This window comes from Salvelinus fontinalis, unplaced genomic scaffold (assembly GCF_029448725.1).
Source record: "Salvelinus fontinalis isolate EN_2023a unplaced genomic scaffold, ASM2944872v1 scaffold_0542, whole genome shotgun sequence".
NCBI classification, from domain to species: domain Eukaryota; kingdom Metazoa; phylum Chordata; class Actinopteri; order Salmoniformes; family Salmonidae; genus Salvelinus; species Salvelinus fontinalis.
The window spans coordinates 114,530-133,605 of record NW_026600751.1 but is presented as its reverse complement, the minus strand read 5'-3'; the positions used below and the strand labels follow the sequence as shown (position 1 = coordinate 133,605).

Below are 19,076 nucleotides of genomic sequence, written 5' to 3'. Positions count from 1 at the left end.
CTGTTGTTCCCAGTCCCATACAGAGGTCATCTGCTGTTGTACCTGCAGTATAAATGAAGGAAAGGGTCAAATATAAGCCATATTAATCTGTGTTTTACTAACTACACACTTAAATGGATCTACAAGTTCTATCAATAAGTTCTGATGTGAAATGATTTGTTGATTGATCTGTCAAATAGCACAAGGGACTGTGCCGATTATAGCAATTAATTGTGAATCATGTCAATGGATCATCACAGAGACATGTATAGAGATTATTATATATATTTTCTATAATAAACTGTATATTTAGATATGTCTCTGGTTCCATCATTGCTTCAACGCTAAAGAGTCACTGTGCTCGCATGACAAATGAGTCAAAACTAATCTCATGAGTCTGTTTCAGCAGTCTGGACCCGTCAATGTGTTGTCGTCCGATGTAACCCCAAGTCACTCTGTCATACATTTACCTTTCTTCTTCTACCCCTCATGGCTACTCATTTTATCTGTCTTTTGTAAAATGGATGTATTCTAAATCAATTTGTGCATTGACATAATTTGTAAAAGTGTAAAATATGTTTTTCCTAATTAAATGCTGTTTCTATACGTAAACACCAGGTTGTCTTCAGAAAGGGATTGTTAAGCTATTACCATATTGCTTAAAGGGATGGTCCACTCGAAATAAAATCTACATGATTTTTACCATTTACGTTGGCTGTAGACGATTCCCGAAGACTGTTTTTGGATAAGGCATTTGAAAAGTCGGTATTCCTCAGATGTACACAAGGGTCGAAGGGTTACTGGCTAGGGTTTGTAATTTATAGTACATAAAGTATAGGGGGATTTTCTTTGGTTCCTTTTCAACCTTCTCTAGAACTAGGAGGCAAATGTCCATTAAACCTAATGGTTCTGGTCCCTATGGTCAGTTAAAATCTTAACTCCGAGTCCCATCTGGATGCAATGCCTGGAAAAAGAGAGTTTTTTTTATTTTTACATGGAAACTGTATTCAAGCCACGTAATGAAAAACAAACAGTGATTTGCAATGAGCTGTGCAGCGCCTGTCCGCCCCATTGCCTGGGGCCCTTTTGTAGAGAATACACTGTCATCATTTATACAAGCTTTGCCCAGGTTCGCTCCTATAGACAACCTGGAACAGGAATGACATTATTTCTGCTTATCACTGTTTGTTGGCATGGGGATCTCGCAGGCCAGAGCCTGAGGGGGTTACAGTACAATGACGTCCTGATTCAGGCTCCCCTGAATTCCCCCGCCATACAAACACAGACGGAAAACATCTTTCCCTGGAGTATCATCAACTCGCCATCTCTGTTTTCTCCATTAAAAGTGACAGTGTTTTTCCCTGCAACACTCTGGACGTGCCAACATGCAGCCACTCCCCTTTTCCTTTAGAGTTCCAGAACTCCACATGGCACGTCTGTGAAAACAGAAGCTAGAGAGTTCTGATGCGTGGTGAGTATGCATGGAGCTTGTCCGTCATTACAGAGAGAGAGAGAGTGCAGAATGCCAGTGTGACTCCTGGTGAAAAGAAAGGGTTGAATCTCTCTTTTAGTGTCATGAGTAAGTGTTCTCCGCAACAGCTGCTTTGCATCTAGGGCCCAGAGAAAGAGAGGATAGTGGGATTGATGTGGATCGTTCTGAACAGGAACACTTTAGATTCTGGATTCCTGTCCCTCCTCAGTGACATCATGTGTGTTCTGGTTCCTAGCTCTATGGTTCTGGTGTGCAAGAGGGCGCTGCCCACCGGGAGGGCGACAATGCCCCCTCATCTGCAACCCAGACACCTCCTGCCTCTTCTTCTCCATGTCATTCTACTCTGCCTCCATGCAACTGCCTGGCCCCACGGTAAGAGCTGGAGCGATGATTTCATCATATACTGATGATAACACATTTCATTCAGATGTATGACTCTACGAAGCTGTTGTGACTTGTATTAGCCTGCCTATTCTGAAGTGTTCACACAACTTCCATTGTTAGAGTTTTTCTTTTGCAGTTGCTGAGTAGTTTATTTCCTCTGAGTCATATGGGCATACCTAGTCATGTCTGGGTTTTAACTTCTCTAGTCACTTACCTAGTCATGTCTGGGTTTTAACTTCTCTAGTCACTAACCTAGTCATGTCTGGGTTTTAACTTCTCTAGTCACTAACCTAGTCATGTCTGGGTTTTAACTTCTCTAGTCACTTACCTAGTCATGTCTGGGTTTTAACTTCTCTGGTCACTAACCTAGTCATGTCTGGGTTTTAACTTCTCTAGTCACTTACCTAGTCATGTCTGGGTTTTAACTTCTCTAGTCACTTACCTAGTCATGTCTGGGTTTTAACTTCTCTAGTCACTTACCTAGTCATGTCTGGGTTTTAACTTCTCTGGTCACTAACCTAGTCATGTCTGGGTTTTAACTTCTCTGGTCACTAACCTAGTCATGTCTGGGTTTTAACTTCTCTAGTCACTAACATAGTCATGTCTGGGTTTTAACTTCTCTAGTCACTTACCTAGTCATGTCTGGGTTTTAACTTCTTTAGTCACTAACCTAGTCATGTCTGGGTTTTAACTTCTCTAGTCACTAACATAGTCATGTCTGGGTTTTAACTTCTCTAGTCACTTACCTAGTCATGTCTGGGTTTTAACTTCTCTGGTCACTTACCTAGTCATGTCTGGGTTTTAACTTCTTTAGTCACTAACCTAGTCAAGTCTGGGTTAACTTCTCTAGTCACATAACTAGTCATGTCTGGGTTAACTTCTCTAGTCACTTATCCTAGTCAATTCTGATTTTTAACCTCTCTAATCACATAATTAGTCATGTCTGATTTTTAACTTCTCTAGTCACATACCTAGTCAAGTCTGGATTCTCTGCTGTTAGAAAGCTGGGGACATTTTCTGTGTACTGCCACACTCATTTTGACCAGACTTTAATGAGAATATGTATGACTGTTGGACTCTATTAAACTCCCTAGAAGTCTAATTAGCACAATAAAATAATACCTGTAAAAAGACGTCAGTTTAAACTAGAGACATCTGTTGACCTAGATATATTTCAATCCGCTGATGTTGCATTTCCGAATCTGCGGTGAAAGGTGACAGAGCTAGAGTGATGTTTGTCAGACCATGAGACATCCCCAAAATTGGTCTTCTCACAAAAAAAACTGTGACCAATGTTTCTCTCAGAAATAATATAGGACAGACACTTCAGAACAAACTTCCTTTAGATTTTTGGGTGACTATCTGTTCCATGTAGTGAATCTGTTATTCAATGTGTTTGTGTGAGCAGTAAGGCCAAATACATTTTTTCATCAACTATTTGTGTTTATGTTGTATTTTATACTTCAAGGGGTCTTAAAATTTCAAATTAAATAGATAAATGTTCCTTGGTATGATCTTCTTTAAACAATTCCATATAGATAGTAGAACCCCAGATTAGACAGGGTTTATTCTGTAGAGGGTTAAAGACACATCTTTGGCACCATCACGAGATAGGGTCAGATTGGGTTTGGGGGGTTTCTTGCTATTGTAATGACCCCTGTGGGAAAACAAAGTGAACTGTGAACCATGAATTTACGATTCAAGCACATTACCTCCTGTTCCAATAGGATTAACCCACTCAGCAGAGTTAGTCACCAGAGAACTGTAGAATCACAGCATAGAATCACATTGGTTCCTTTTATTGTCTCTCACATAGAACTTGCCACAAGGCACCTGGAAGTTGATGAGAGGTATCTAACCAATTATAGTCTCACAGACGATTGCTACCCTAAACCCTCTTCCAGTGCACACATGCTATACTTAAGCAATAAGGCCCGAGGAGTTGTTATATCTTGGCCAATATACCACACGTAAAGTCCGTTCTTAGGACACAGCCCTTAGCAGTGATACATTGGCCATATACCACAAACCCCTGAGGTGCCATATTGCCATTATAAACTGTTTACCAACATAAATATGACTGTAAATTAGTTTTGCATCATACCCGTGGCATATCGTCTGATATACACACTGCTAGAACGCTGTTTCAGCATCCAGGACCCAAACTACTGTACCTAGTTTATAATGTAGCTACGGCTGCGTTTACACAGGCAGCACAATTCTGATATTTTGCCCAATCATTGGCAAAAGAGCTGATCTGATTGGTCAAAAGACCAATTAGTGAGAGAAAATAAATATTAGAAATGGTCTGCCAGGTTAAACTCAGCGTTAGAGCCCTAGTCAAACAGATGTGATAACCAGATCTGTGAGATAGCAGAGGTAAGCTTCATACTGATAACTTTATCCCCCAAAAACATTATGCCAGTACAGAGAGGAACCATTAAAACGTACAGATGAGACGTCCTTGTTTTGTGTTGCGTTCAAACTGTAGCTAAATATTCTTTTGGCAAGTATGTGTCATGAATCCAAACGTGCATTCATGTAGACTGTAGAGCATGCTATTTTACTGAAGCAATAATCATAGACATATGAATGGCATGCCTCGTGACATGTTTCTTTATTTAACTAGGCAAGTCAGTTAAGAACAAATTCCTATTTTCAATGACTGCCTAGGAACACTGCCTTGTTGTAACGGCTCTCTTTCGGTGAGTGAGTTGACCAAGGCGCAGCGGGTTGTGAATACATAATGAACTTTATTTAACAAGACGAAACTAAACACACGAAGAACACTTGAATAATTTTACAAAACAACAAAACGAACTAGACAGACCTAAACTATGAACTTACATGAAACGAGGAACACATAAACAGGAACGACCGACCGAACGAACGAGACGAGACAGTACCGTGTGGTGCAACAAACACAGACACAGTGACAATCACCCACAAACAAACAGTGAGAACCTCCTACCTCAATATGACTCTCAATTAGAGGAAAACGCAAAACACCTGCCTTTAATTAAGAGCCATACCAGGCAACCCAAAACCAACATAGAAACGGAAAACATAGACTGCCCACCCAAAACTCACGCCCTGACCATCACACACATACAAAACAACAGAAAACAGGTCAGGAACGTGACACTTGTTCAGGGGCAGAACGACAGATCTTTACCTTGTCAGCTCAAGGATTTTTATCTTGCAACCTTTCGGTTACAAGTCCAACGCTCTAACCACTAGGCTACCTTGATTCACAACATGCAAGTCTCTTTATGTGTAACTCCCTTGATACGACATTGCTTGTTCTTTTGAGTTTAGGCTGGGTATCATGTGTTGTGCAGGTATGTGTTAGTACATGTGTGAATTGGAAATGTGTTTCTTTTTGCATATCCCAACTCTCCCTGTGTCACGACTTCCACCGAAGTCAGGTCCTCTCCTTGTTCGGGCGGCGTTCGGCAATCGACGTCACCGCCTTTCTAACCATCGCTGCTCCATTTCTCATATGTCCATTTGTTTTGTCTTGTTCCATACACACCTGGTTTTCATTCCATAATCACACTGCATGTATTTAGTCCTCTGTTCCTCTCCATGTCTTTGTGTGTAATTGTTTCGTGTTACGTGGTTATCGTTACTCGCCAAACTGGGTTTTCATATTTCCGTGTTTTTTGCACACAGTTTGTTTATTTTGTATTACAGTGTCTTGCATTTATCGCGCCTTACACTTTTGCCTTGTGGGCTGGAGGTTTTCAAGAAGCTGCGTTCTTCTGTTATTTTCTCTACTGCCATAATAAAGTGTGTTCAATGCTCCCTGCTCTCCTGCACCTGACTTCTCCACCAGCAGCGCACAGCCCTGACACCCTGAGACACCCTCAGGGAATGGGGTCACGACCAGGGTCAGCCATTGTCAACAGTGATCCTGGAGCAATTATGGTTCTGTGCCTTGCTCAAGGACACATTCTTCAACTTGCCGGGCTCGGGGATTCGATCTAGCGACCTTTCGGTTATTGACCCAAGGCTCTAACCGTTAGGCTACTTGCCAGGCTAAAATGGGCTTTAGGAACTACATTTGATTGACTGATTGATTGGTTTTAGATTCCAGAGGTGTGGTGGATGACAAGTGTCCCAGCTCAGAGTGGAACCACATGTGTAGGGACTGTTGTGAGTACCAGCTGATCCAGTGTAGATGTCCTTCCCAGGGGGCACAGGTGGGCTACTCCGTCCCCTGCTGCCGCAACCAACTGGACCAGTGTGACCCCTGCATCATCCACCCTGGTAAACAACCTATCAGACCTCTACCAAAGATACTGGTAACTAACCCCAAGATATGTCATCGTTGTCGCTTCCAGTGGGAGCAAATGAAGCATATTGGGCAGAACAGGCATGGAGGTGGGCAGAACCAAGCATGACCTAGCGAGATCCTGTTGTCATGTTTTAGCATATATTTGCATATTTCTGCTAGGTAACACCTTTGTGAAGTGTTCATGTGCAACAATTCAATTCGCCGTTGCATTCCTTGTAAACAAAACAATTTTTTAAAACTTTGGCAAAGGGTCAAGTATACAAAACTTAGTCCACTCTGTTCATAACAGATTGTAATTTGGGAAGAGAACTGTATTGACACCAAGTTTGATTTAGCTCCATTTTCTCCCACGTTCCGCCCCTGGACTTCCTCCCATCACCACATTTGGTGGTGAGAAGAAGCTCTAAACGGACACTTCAGATTTCTACATCCTGTGAGACGTCTGTCTTCTTCTTTTAATCTCTACTGCTTCCCTGTGACTCCCTTCCAGCTTTCTTACTCAATACAACTGTTTGTACACAGACATTTGTCTTATTATTCTTCACATGTTGATAATGCTTTACGTTAATATGTTATTACAAGGATTCACTTTTTCTTACAGATTTATAAACGTTTAATTAACCGAAACATTAAAAGTGATAAAACATTGTTTGAAATTGCGTGTCATTTAGCTGCTTGCAGAACAGTGATCTGATCCCCTGGCTCCCCTGTTTCTCCTCTTCCCTCAGGCTGCAGTCTGTTTGAGAACTGTAAAACCTGTCACAATGGGACGTGGGAGGCCAAGGATGATTTCTTCATCCGAGGGAGATTCTGTACGGACTGTCGTCAGGGCTGGGCAGGTGGAGACTGCAAGAGTGAGTCAGCTGTTTCAGGGGTAGAGCATTTTCTAAATTACAGTCCTTGGGAGTTTCTCACTTGTTTCATGGCCAGTGTTGGGGAGTAGTGAACTACATTGAAATGTTGGTACCATTTTAGTAGTTAATTACTTTTTAGCCCTATGATCTGTTCTTGCTGTATTCTATGACATTTCATATTTATATATGATGAATCACAAAGTATCTTCAGCTATGTTTATAACTTTAGTGTAGCTTAAAACTTAACTTCTGCCAATGTGATGTAATTGGTAGCTTGGTAAACTATATTTTCATAGGAGCTTCCCCAACACTGTTCATTACACATTTACTTAAATGACTTGCTGCAAACTTCTATGTTGTAATCTATAGTCATCTTGTGTTGCATTATGGAAGCTCAGAGTATGTGTTCTTGTCCCTAGCATGTGGAGGGGTGATTCGTAGAGTCCAGGGCCACATCATGCTGGAGAGTTACCCCATTAATGCGCACTGTGAGTGGAGGGTGCAGGTAGAGAGAGGGGAGAACGTGGAGCTCAGGTGGGTCCCTGAATTGATTATACTGTACTATACTGTCAAATTCATTGAATCTCTCATTGTCTTTCATGAAGTTGAATGTTATTCTATGAGGAAGTTGTCTGTCACAATCCAGTCGCAGCTTTCATGGACCTGTGCTGGAAAAAAATGTTTTAAAAGGGTAGTAAGAGGATGTCCTAATATGGACACTATAAAGATGAATATCTTATCCTCCATAACAGCCAAACATGATGATAACAAAGACCTTGTTTGGATCCGCCCAGGTTCTCCATGCTTAGTCTAGAGCCTGACCACAACTGTCACTATGACTACGTGGAGCTACGGGATGGTGACAGCCTGAGCTCCCCCGTCATTGGCAGGTTTTGTGGGAATGAGCTGCCTCCACCAATCAGAACCTCTGGAAGCAGGCTGCACGTCCTGTTTGTTTCAGACGGCTACAACAACTTTGATGGCTTCTTTGCCGCTTTTCAGCAGAGCTCAGGTAGCTAAAGGCAGGTTTTATTGCCATTATGAACAAGACTTCAGCATAGATGTTGCATTTCCTTATATGGTTACATTTTGGCCAAGATGATTTAAATTATTTCAATCTATCAGCCTGTCGGTTGGTCAGCCTGTCTGCTGCTCAGCCTATTATTCATGAATAATCTGTCTAATTGTCTGTTTGTTTAATATTTGCTGCTCCCTTGCAGCGTGCAGCCCCTCCCCTTGTCAGCACCATGGAACCTGTTTGCTGGACCCAGTACAGTCTTTTCGCTGTGCATGTCTGGCAGGCTACACAGGTCAACTGTGTGAGAATGGTTAGTGATCCGTCTGGTAGCCATAACCTCATTTCCTCCCCAAACAAAGTGAGTTATTCATTTCATTCAGTTATTATAAAACCTAGTTCTACTGCTTCCTGGGAGGGGAACCTTTTACTGCAGTGGGTTATATCAGGGTCATACAGAACCTTTTACTGCAGTGGGTTATATCAGGGTCACACAAAGTGTTTCTTGGTAGTCTTAAACAAATCTACATTAAAACAAAAGTATGCACCTCACATGGTTATGGGCTTAAAAAAAGAAGACACTTGTACAATGTCAGATATGGATTTGAAATGTCTTCAATTTTGAGTGTGCATCACAATATTACACTTTATATGCACAGGAGACTGACATATAACAAAACTGTTTGACATAGATACACCAGATTTTCATGAGTTCCATTTTTTGTAAATCTTTATTAAAAATATAACATTCCACCCATGAGGCCAAAGGGGGCGCTATTGGTCACTGACTGCAGGAAAAGGCTACGGGTCATTTCAGGAGTCCAGACCAAACTGGGGATGGTTGATATAATATTTCTACACAGACAACACAGTCTCTCTCTCTGCCTTCCAGTTGCTAGGAGTCAGGTGTGTGTGTTGCCAGCGAGGCCCGTGAACGGGGAGCTCCTCTCTGTGTACGGCCTGGAGGATGAGCTCCTGGCTGTTCAGTACCTGTGCCACCCACCCTACACACTGACTGGCACGCCCCAGAGGACCTGCCTGCCCAACGCCACCTGGAGTGGCACGGTGCCCATCTGTGGGAAGGTAGAAAAAGGTAAAGTTAAAGATCATGTAAATGAATGGATAAACTGTATTGATCCCCTCCACAGACAGGAATGTTGCAGACATGAGTACTGATGGAACAGTTACATTACATTAGATGATGCCTCACGTGTCAATAAAAGAAACTACACAAGGAAAACAAGAAGAGAGTACACAAGGAAAACAAGAAGAGGGTACACAAGGAAAACAAGAAGAGAGTACACAAGGAAAACAAGAAGAGAGTACACAAGGAAAACAAGAAGAGAGTACACAAGGAAAACAAGAAGAGGGTACACAAGGAAAACAAGAAGAGAGTAGAGAAGGAATGAACATACACAACATAGTCATGGTAGACCATTGAATGACCAGTCCATTTCTCAATTCATGACTCTCCTCTATCTCTTTGTGTCTCTCAGAGCCCATTCGACCCAGTCAGAGGGGTGCAGACCCAGTCAGAGGGCTCGGGGTGTGTCCTCCTCCAGCCAGGCTGCACCATGGCTACCTCCAGCTGGTCCGGGGCTCTGGAGGAGGGCCTGACACAGTGGACTACTTCTGTAACACCTCCTACATCCTGAGTGGAGGCTCCCGGAGCACCTGTCTCCCAGATGGCTCGTGGAGTGGCCGGCAACCACTGTGTGTTAGAGGTATACTGACAGCAAACAGCCATTTAGATAAAACACCTGCACATGTTTATCCACATTTATAAACGGACTTGTTCCAGCCTGGAATGCTGATTGGCTGACAGCCGTGGTTCCAGCCCTGAATGCTAATTGTCTGAAAGCCATGGTATATCAGACCGTGTACCACGGGTATAACAAAACATACATTTTTACTGCTCTAATTACATTGGTAACCAGTTTATAATAGCAATAAGGCACCTCGGGGGTTTGTGGTATATAGCCAATATATCACGGCTAAGGGCTGTGTCCAGGCACTCTTTGTTGCGTTGTGCGTAAGAACAGCCCTTAGGCGTGGTATATTGGCGATATATCACACCCCCTTGGGCCTTATTGCTTAAATAACATCAGACTGTATAGTGCTTTAGTGCTATTGTTTAAGTTACTGGACAATGCTGTTGATTACGTGGTTAAGGGCTCTTTCTCTGTGTCCACAGCCTGTCGAGAGCCTAAGGTATCTGAGCTGGTGAGACACAAGGTTGTGAAGCCAAAGGCCCCATCCAGGTATGACCCGTACATCCAGGTATGACCCGTACATCCAGGTATGACCCGTACATCCAGGTATGACCCGTACATCCAGGTATGAGCCGTACATCCAGGTATGACCCGTACACCCAGGTATGACCCGTACACCCAGGTATGACAACTACACCCAGGTATGAGCGTACATCCAGGTATGAGCCGTACATCCAGGTATGACCCGTACATCCAGGTATGACCCGTACATCCAGGTATGAGCGTACACCCAGGTATGACCCGTACACCCAGGTATGACCCGTACATCCAGGTATGACCCGTACACCCAGGTATGACCCGTACACCCAGGTATGACCCGTACACCCAGGTATAACCCGTACATCCAGGTATGACCCGTACATCCAGGTATGACCCGTACATCCAGGTATGACCCGTACATCCAGGTATGACCCGTACATCCAGGTATGACCCGTACATCCAGGTATGACCCGTACATCCAGGTATGACCCGTACATCCAGGTATGACCCGTACATCCAGGTAGAACACGTATATCCAGGTATGAGCCGTACACCCAGGTATGACCCGTACATCCAGGTATAAACCGTACATCCAGGTATAAACCGTACATCCAGGTATGACCCGTACATCCAGGTATGACCCGTACATTCAGGTATGAGCCGTACATGCAGGTATGACCCGTACATGCAGGTATGACCCGTACATCCAGGTATGACCCGTACACCCAGGTATGACCCGTACACCCAGGTATGACCCGTACACCCAGGTATGAGCCGTACATCCAGGTATGACCTGTAAATCCAGGTATAACCCGTACATCCAGGTATGACCCGTACATCCAGGTATGAGCCGTACACCCAGGTATGACCCGTACATCCAGGTATAAACCGTACATCCAGGTATGACCCGTACATCCAGGTATGAGCCGTACATGCAGGTATGAGCCGTACATGCAGGTATGACCCGTACATCCAGGTATGACCGTACACCCAGGTATGACCCGTACACCCAGGTATGAGCCGTACATCCAGGTATGACCTGTAAATCCAGGTATAACCCGTACATCCAGGTATGACCCGTACATCCAGGTATGAGGCGTACATCCAGGTTTGAGGCGTACTAATACTACTGTACGTCTCATGCTGACTGTTTGTATGTCAATCTGTATAAAGCCGGCACCTTGGGTGAATTTAAACACTGCTTCTGGTTTTTGGTTTTATTTTACAGCATTGGTGTCAAACTCATTCCACAAAGGGCCGAATGTGTGCAGGTTTTATTTTTTTCCCCTTTCAATTAAGACCTAGACAACCTGCTGAAGGGACATCCTTATTAATTAGTGACCTTCATTCATCAATCAAGCTCAAGGGAGGAGAGAAAACCCGCAGAAACTCTGCCCTCATTGGAATGAGTTTGACACGTGTTTTACAGACAATAGTAAACAACAATAGTAAACATTCCCAGTAAACATTTATTCTACATCTCTTTTAAACATGCCCATTGTTAAGCTGTTCTCCTTGTACACAGACACCTTCTCTGTCCCCTACTACAGGCAGAGTCCAGTCCACGGGCTTCACACCTCGGCCAGGCATAAGGTCTATGACAGTCTCCCCCCTGGCATGGACCCACCCTCCTCAGGGAAGCTCCCCAGCACCCAAGACCCTATCCTGGGGGATTTACCCCGTGGTTTCCACCACCTGTACACTAGCATAGAGTATGAGTGTGCCTCCTCTCTCTACCAACACTACGGTAGCCCCCGGCGTACCTGTCTGAAGACTGGCAGGTGGAGCGGACGTCATGTCTCCTGCTCGTCAGGTGAGGGCAGCGCTGACTTAAAGTAAAGGAGATGTACTCAAACTTAGTCAGCCAATGTCTTGAGGGAATGCACAGATTTGGTTTTACGAATATGGTCCCACTTTATTTGATCCATTTATACAATTCAGTACACATTAATGAAACATTTCAGATTACTGTACAAGTGTCCCTAATACATTTACATCAGTTCGCAGATGCTCCGGTTAAGTGCTTTGCTCAAGGGCACATTTGACAGATTTTTTACCTAGTTGGCTCGGGGATTTGAACCAGCGACCTTTCGGTTACTGACCAAACACTCTTAACCGCTAGGCTACCTGCCTCCACAGGTGTACATGGTAGTTAGAAACATAGTCAGAAACAACCTATTTCCTCTCCCATCTCTGACACCTCCTCCTCTCTCTTTCTGTAACAGTGTGTGGTCAACTCCCAGCAGCCTTCAACCCTCAGAACCTCACTGAGATTGGATGGCCCTGGCATGCAGCCATCTACCTCCGCTCCCACATCATCCGCAGTGCTGGCTCTGGCCTACAAGCGGCACCAGAGGAGGCCTCCTCTCCCTGGCAGCTGGCGTGCAGTGGAGCACTAGTCACCCAGCTCAGTGTGCTGGTGGCAGCTCACTGCCTGGTGGTGGCAGGAGTGGGCAAGCCGCAGTGGGTAGATCCAGCTGACATTAAAGTGGTGATGGGAATACACAGCCCGGGCCAGATGAGGACACTGAAACAACTGCAGGTGGGTGTGAGTGATGCTAAGCTAGGGGGATGCTGTTTCTAGACAGGGGGTAAAAGTATCTCTTGAAGTCTGTGAACACAGTTGTGAAGCCATTATAATACTTTCTTGACAATGTGTAAAAGGGGCAATCTGCAGTTGAAACAATAACAAAGCAGGCACACCACCACTGTTCTTGGTAAAAAGCTGTGGAATGTGGCTGGAGAAATGTAACCATTCTCAAATTCATAGACAGAGCTATGGATTGCAAGGGCTGACCATCCATAATGATATAAAAAATTATATTGTAACCGTATTTTGAGGCTATACAGTGTTTGTTTACATTTACGTTGTTTACAAACATTGGAGCAAAAGAAGCTTTTTGTTGAGTTCAGATGGAGTACGACAATTGAACTAAATTCATGAGGCATTTTGAAGTTATATTCTAAAAGAATGGGTATAAGAATGGGTATCAATGGGTATTTATCATTCATTTATAAGTGGATGAAGGAACTGTAGATTGCTCCTTTAATGCCTACCAAAACATGCCAAGGTGATTTCTGATAGGCCCATTTTAAAGATGCCGTCCAATCGTCTTGATTTCCATATCATATCAAATTATAAACCAACTTGTTGTTCCTCTAATACGGGTTGTGGTATAACTGTAAAATACCATTCAAAGGTCCTGTATCCTCCACATCATCATTTCCAACAAATGCTGTAATATTTGGATATCATCAGATTTCACTGAAACACATTTCTGTCAGCATTGTAAAATCATTAGGTAAACGGAGCTTCAAGTAGGCCCATAAGGTGTTAATATGTTGGGCAATATTGTCACTTCAAATCCTGAACTGAGAAACACCTACAGGTGTAGGATCTTAATTTGAGCCAGTTTGCTACAGAAGGAAAATAATCTTGCAGCACCAGGAAATGTGAATTATTATACGGATTATAATTAATGGACATGTTTGTTGGGGTTGATACATTTTGCATAAGGGAAATCAAGTCTGTCGTTTCAAAGTGTAAATTACAAACTTCAGAAGCCTTTCTAAACCTCAAATACACTTCAAGTTTTACATTTCCAGCACTGTTCTTCTGCAACAGGGTGATCAAATGAAGATCCTACATCTGTATGACACACTGGTATAAATCCTATATTGTCATGTCAATGGGAGATGTAGGAAACTAAGGTTGGGGGTTTGTCCTAAACAATTAGACCTCCTTGTGTTATACACAAACACTTCCCTCCGGAGAACAGATTGTAAGACTATTGTCGCCAACCTCACCGACCAAATCTCAATGCACATGGCAAGTCAGTAAGCTGTGCTTAGGTCCGGCCAAGTTGCATGCTGGGACACTTATGTGTTTAGACTGAGCCAAGCAAGCTGCCACTGCTCTAACTCTCCGCACGGCATTCATTTTGCTCCATCTGTCTCATGTCTCCTCTGATCCAACAGGTTTCCTCTGTCCTGGTCCATCCCAGCTTTGATCCTGTGACAATGGACTCGGACCTGGCCGTTCTGAAGCTACGGGACAAGGCCAAGATCAGTGAGCGTGTGCTGCCCGTGTGTCTCCCCAAAATGCAAGGCGGGGAGGTGACCGCCACACAGGGCTATGCCACCGGCTGGCTCCTTGCATCTGACTCAAGGTCCAGTTCCACACCCAGCCTAGACGCCGAGACAGCCCAGACTGGAGTGGTCGAGCTGGGGGATGTCGTTCAGTGCGAGAGGCAGTTTGCTCAGAGCGGGGCCCCTGTCACCATCACTGACAATATGCTGTGTGCAATGCGCCAGCCTCTCAATCCCACCAAGCCTTGTCCCACTGTCAGTGCAGGCATTACAATCATACCATCTCCTGCCACTAAGCCATCCTCTGGTCCTTCGGAGGGACAGGGGGATGATAGTGTTGTCTGGGAGCTTCTGGCTTTAGAAAGTTTTGGTTCTGAGAAATGGAACTGTGGCCCAGGGCTTTACACAGTCCATACCCGGATAAACAACTTCAAAGACTGGATACAGAAAAACATGCAGTAGATCTCTGATTTGACTCCAGTCTCAGCCACTCTGTCACCATCATTGACAGTCTGTGTTATTTTCTAACAACTCACTTACTCACTGTTGCCAGTTCCCTGAAACAGATAACAGGGCTAAGTGCTTGGCAGTGTATTCGGCTGAGCCAATTGGAAACTTCCTAAGACGAGATGTGGGGAGGACAGTCAACCCTGGCACTATTTACTATGATGTATATTTAGCACTAATTACTATTATCTACACTGAACAAAAATATAAACGCAACATGTAAAGTGTTGGTCCCATGTTTCATGAGCTGAAATAAAAGAACCCACAAAATGTTCCATATGCACAAAAGCTTATTTCTCTCAAATGTTGTACACAAATGTGTTCACATCTCTGTCAGTGAGCATTTCTCCTTTGCCAAGAAAATCCATCCACCTGACAGGTGTGGCATATCAAGAAGCTGATTAAACAGCATGATCATTACACAGGTGCACCTTGTGCTGGGGACAATAAAAGGTCACTTTAAAATGTGCAGTTTGGTTACAATGCCACAAATGTCTCAAGTTTTGAGGGCGAGTGCAATTGGCATGCTGACTGCAGGAATGTCCACAATAGCTGTTGCCAGATAATTTAATGTTCATTGCTCTACCATAAACTGCCTAGGACGTTGTTTTAGAGAATTTGGTAGTACATCCAACCGGCCTCCCAACCGCAGACCAGGTGTATGGTGTCGTGTGAACAGTTTGCTGATGTCAACATTGTGAACAAAGTGCCCCATGGTGGGGTTATGGTATGTGCAGGCATGAGCTACGGATAATGAACACAATTGCATTGTATCGATGGCAATTTGAGTACACAGAGATATCGTATTTGTATTTATTATGGATCCCCATTAGATGCTAACAAGACAGCAGCTACTCTTCCTGGGGTCCAGCAAAATTAAGGCAGTTATACATTTTTTAAAACATTATAATACATTCACAACATATTAACAAAATATAACGTGACGAGATCCTGAGGCCCATTGTCGTGCCATTCATCCGCCGCCATCACCTCATGTTTCAGCATGATAATGCACGGCCCCATGTCGCAAGGATCTGTACACAATTTCTGGAATCTGAAAATGTGACCAGTTCTTCCATGGCCTGCATACTCACCAGACATGTCACCCATTGAGCAAGTTTGGGATGCTCTTGATTGGCATGTACGACAATGTGTTCCAGTTCCCGCCAATAACTTCACGCAGCCATTGAAGATGAGTGGGACAACATTCCACAGGCCACAACCAACAGCCTGATCAACTGTATGAGAAGGAGATGTGTCACGCTGCATGAGGCAAATGGTCCCACCAGATACTGACTAGTTTTCTGATCCACACCACTACCTTTTCTTAAGGTATCTACAGATGCATATCTGTATTCCCAGTCGTGAAATCTGTAGATTAGGGCCTAATAATTTGATTTCAATTGACTGATTTCCTGATATGAACTGTTGCATGTTACATATATATTTTTGTTCAGTATATATTTAGCACTATTACTATGACGTATATTGATTTACTACTCATCTAATGAGAATGTCATGACCTGCAAGGAAATTATGAAGATTTTAGAAGTCAGACGCATCACTTGCAAGGCCAGCAAAACGATTACGCCCATATCCTAACCATATCATAGCCATAAAATCACCATAACATAACCATGTCATAACCATGCCATAACCATACCCTAACCATATAAAATCATAAAATATAATAACCATAAAATAATATCATAACCATAAAATAACCATATAATAACCGTAACATAATGATATCATAATCATAAAATAACCATATAATAACCGTAACATAATCATATCATAATCATAAAATAACCATATCATAATTATATCATAACCATAAAATCACAATAAAATAACCGACATTATAATAATATCATAACCATAAAATAACCATATCATAACCATGCATAACCATATCATAGTCATATCATAACCATATCATAACCATATCATAACCATATCATAACCATATCATAGTCATATCATAACCATATCATAACCATATCATAACCATATCATAACCATGCACAACCATATCATAATCATATCATAATCATATCATAACCATGCATAACCATATCATAGTCATATCATAACCATATCATAACCATATCATAACCATATCATAACCATGCATAACCATATCATAGTCATATCATAATCATATCATAGTCATATCATAACCATATCATAGTCATATCATAACCATGTCATAACCATATCATAACCATATCATAGTCATATCATAATCATATCATAGTCATATCATAATCATATCATAGTCATATCATAACCATGTCATAACCATATCATAACCATATCATAACCATATCATAACCATATCATAACCATATCATAATCATATCATAACCATATCATAACCATATCATAACCATGCATAACCATATCATAGTCATATCATAATCATATCATAGTCATATCATAACCATATCATAGTCATATCATAACCATGTCATAACCATATCATAACCATATCATAGTCATATCATAATCATATCATAGTCATATCATAACCATGTCATAACCATATCATAACCATATCATAGTCATATCATAATCATATCATAGTCATATCATAACCATATCATAACCATGTCATAACCATGTCATAACCATATCATAACCATGTCATAGCCTTGTTTCATCCAGGGTTAATAAATACTAGCTTTTTGTACATTTTGGATAATTTAAATAATAGAATAATAAATACTTTTTTGTTGAACGTATGTGTGTATGTATAGTTGTATGCATGTACTGTACTGTACTGTACTGTACTGTTCTGTTGTGTCTGTCCGTATGTCGCTCCCTATGAACAGTACAGTAGGTCTACGCACTATACTATGCTGTACTATACTATACTGTACTGTACTGTACTGTACTGTTCTGTTGTGTCTGTCCGTATGTCGCTCCCTATGAACAGTACAGTAGGTCTACGCACTATACTATGCTGTACTATACTATACTGTACTGTACTGTACTGTACTGTTCTGTTGTGTCTGTCCGTATGTCGCTCCCTATGAACAGTACAGTAGGTCTACGCACTATACTATGCTGTACTATACTATACTGTACTGTACTATGCTGTACTGTACTATACTGTATTGTACTGTACTATACTGTACTATATATACTATGCTGTATGTACTGTGTACATTAAAATGACTGTGAAGGTGATTGTGTGTTGTGTGTACCTGCGTGTCTGTGTTGGCGTGTGTGAGCCTCACTGTAGACAGTCAAACATGTGCTGTCAGTCATTGAGAATCACTTAGAGGATTTGTCGTCCTTATCCTCTGTTTGTCAGACAGACAGACACCTCAGCTTTCCCCCAGCTCCTCAGAACAGGACGACACCCTTACAGCCAACGGAATTACACAATGGGAGGTTCTCAGTTGGATTTCCTTGACTCCTCGCGTCCTCTCTCCTCGCCTCCTTCTCAAGAACCGTTGGAGAAGGTCAGAGGCGTTTTGAGAAGGAGGCGAGGAGAGAGGACGCGAGGAGTCAAGGAAATGCAATTGAGATTCTTCCCATGCATGCTACCATAGCAACAGTCACTACCATGGTTAGTGTGGATATCAATGGGTAAACCAAATCATGGTTGACCATAAAATGGAATGTATTTGAGAAGTGGTTGGAATGGCGTACTGAAGCTTCAGTTACTGTTCTCTAAATCAATGACTCGCATAGTAACTGTATAAAATCGTGTTCAAGTGGAGAAGGCAGTTACACTAATGAAAAAAGAGTAATTGTGATTGAATTGTGATACTCAAGAAGACACCATACCAGTTTAGTGGCCTTGCGGTTAAGTAACGCTCTCGTTATAATGACAACTAAGTGTATCTTTAATAGAGAATAATGGAATTATTTTCACTTGGAATTACTTTCACTTGGAGGATCCAGGTTAACATGACACTGTCAATGTGATGGGGATGGAAGCCTGGTAATCCATTGCTTCTTAGCTTGGAGTACAACCTCCCTCCCCCCATTCTATCACTTCATACACACCTGCATACTAACACCTGAAGGGTTTGTCTATGTGTTTGTCTGAGCAGGATAGAGGGAGGTGCAAGGTGTTCCTGAACTAACGGAATAGTAAGAGTAGAAACTGTGTGGAAAGACATGATGCTGCACTTGAATGAAACTACTCACTCGCATCATTGAACACAGATTTGAGAGGATTTCAATT

General features: G+C 42.6%; 1 protein-coding gene across 1 annotated transcript; it reads left to right on the top strand.

Moving 5' to 3' along the window:
• The first annotated feature begins 1,545 nt into the window (after positions 1-1,545).
• LOC129846450 (inactive serine protease PAMR1-like) lies at positions 1,546-18,057 on the top strand. Its single transcript, XM_055914383.1, has 12 exons — positions 1,546-1,843; positions 5,948-6,127; positions 6,884-7,009; positions 7,429-7,543; positions 7,804-8,021; positions 8,230-8,337; positions 8,917-9,117; positions 9,521-9,748; positions 10,219-10,285; positions 11,827-12,089; positions 12,502-12,818; positions 14,255-18,057. Exons 1-12 carry the CDS (start codon positions 1,624-1,626, stop codon positions 14,825-14,827), a joined length of 2,616 nt encoding a protein of 871 aa, XP_055770358.1. The 5' UTR covers positions 1,546-1,623; the 3' UTR covers positions 14,828-18,057.
• Positions 18,058-19,076: the final 1,019 nt, after the last annotated feature.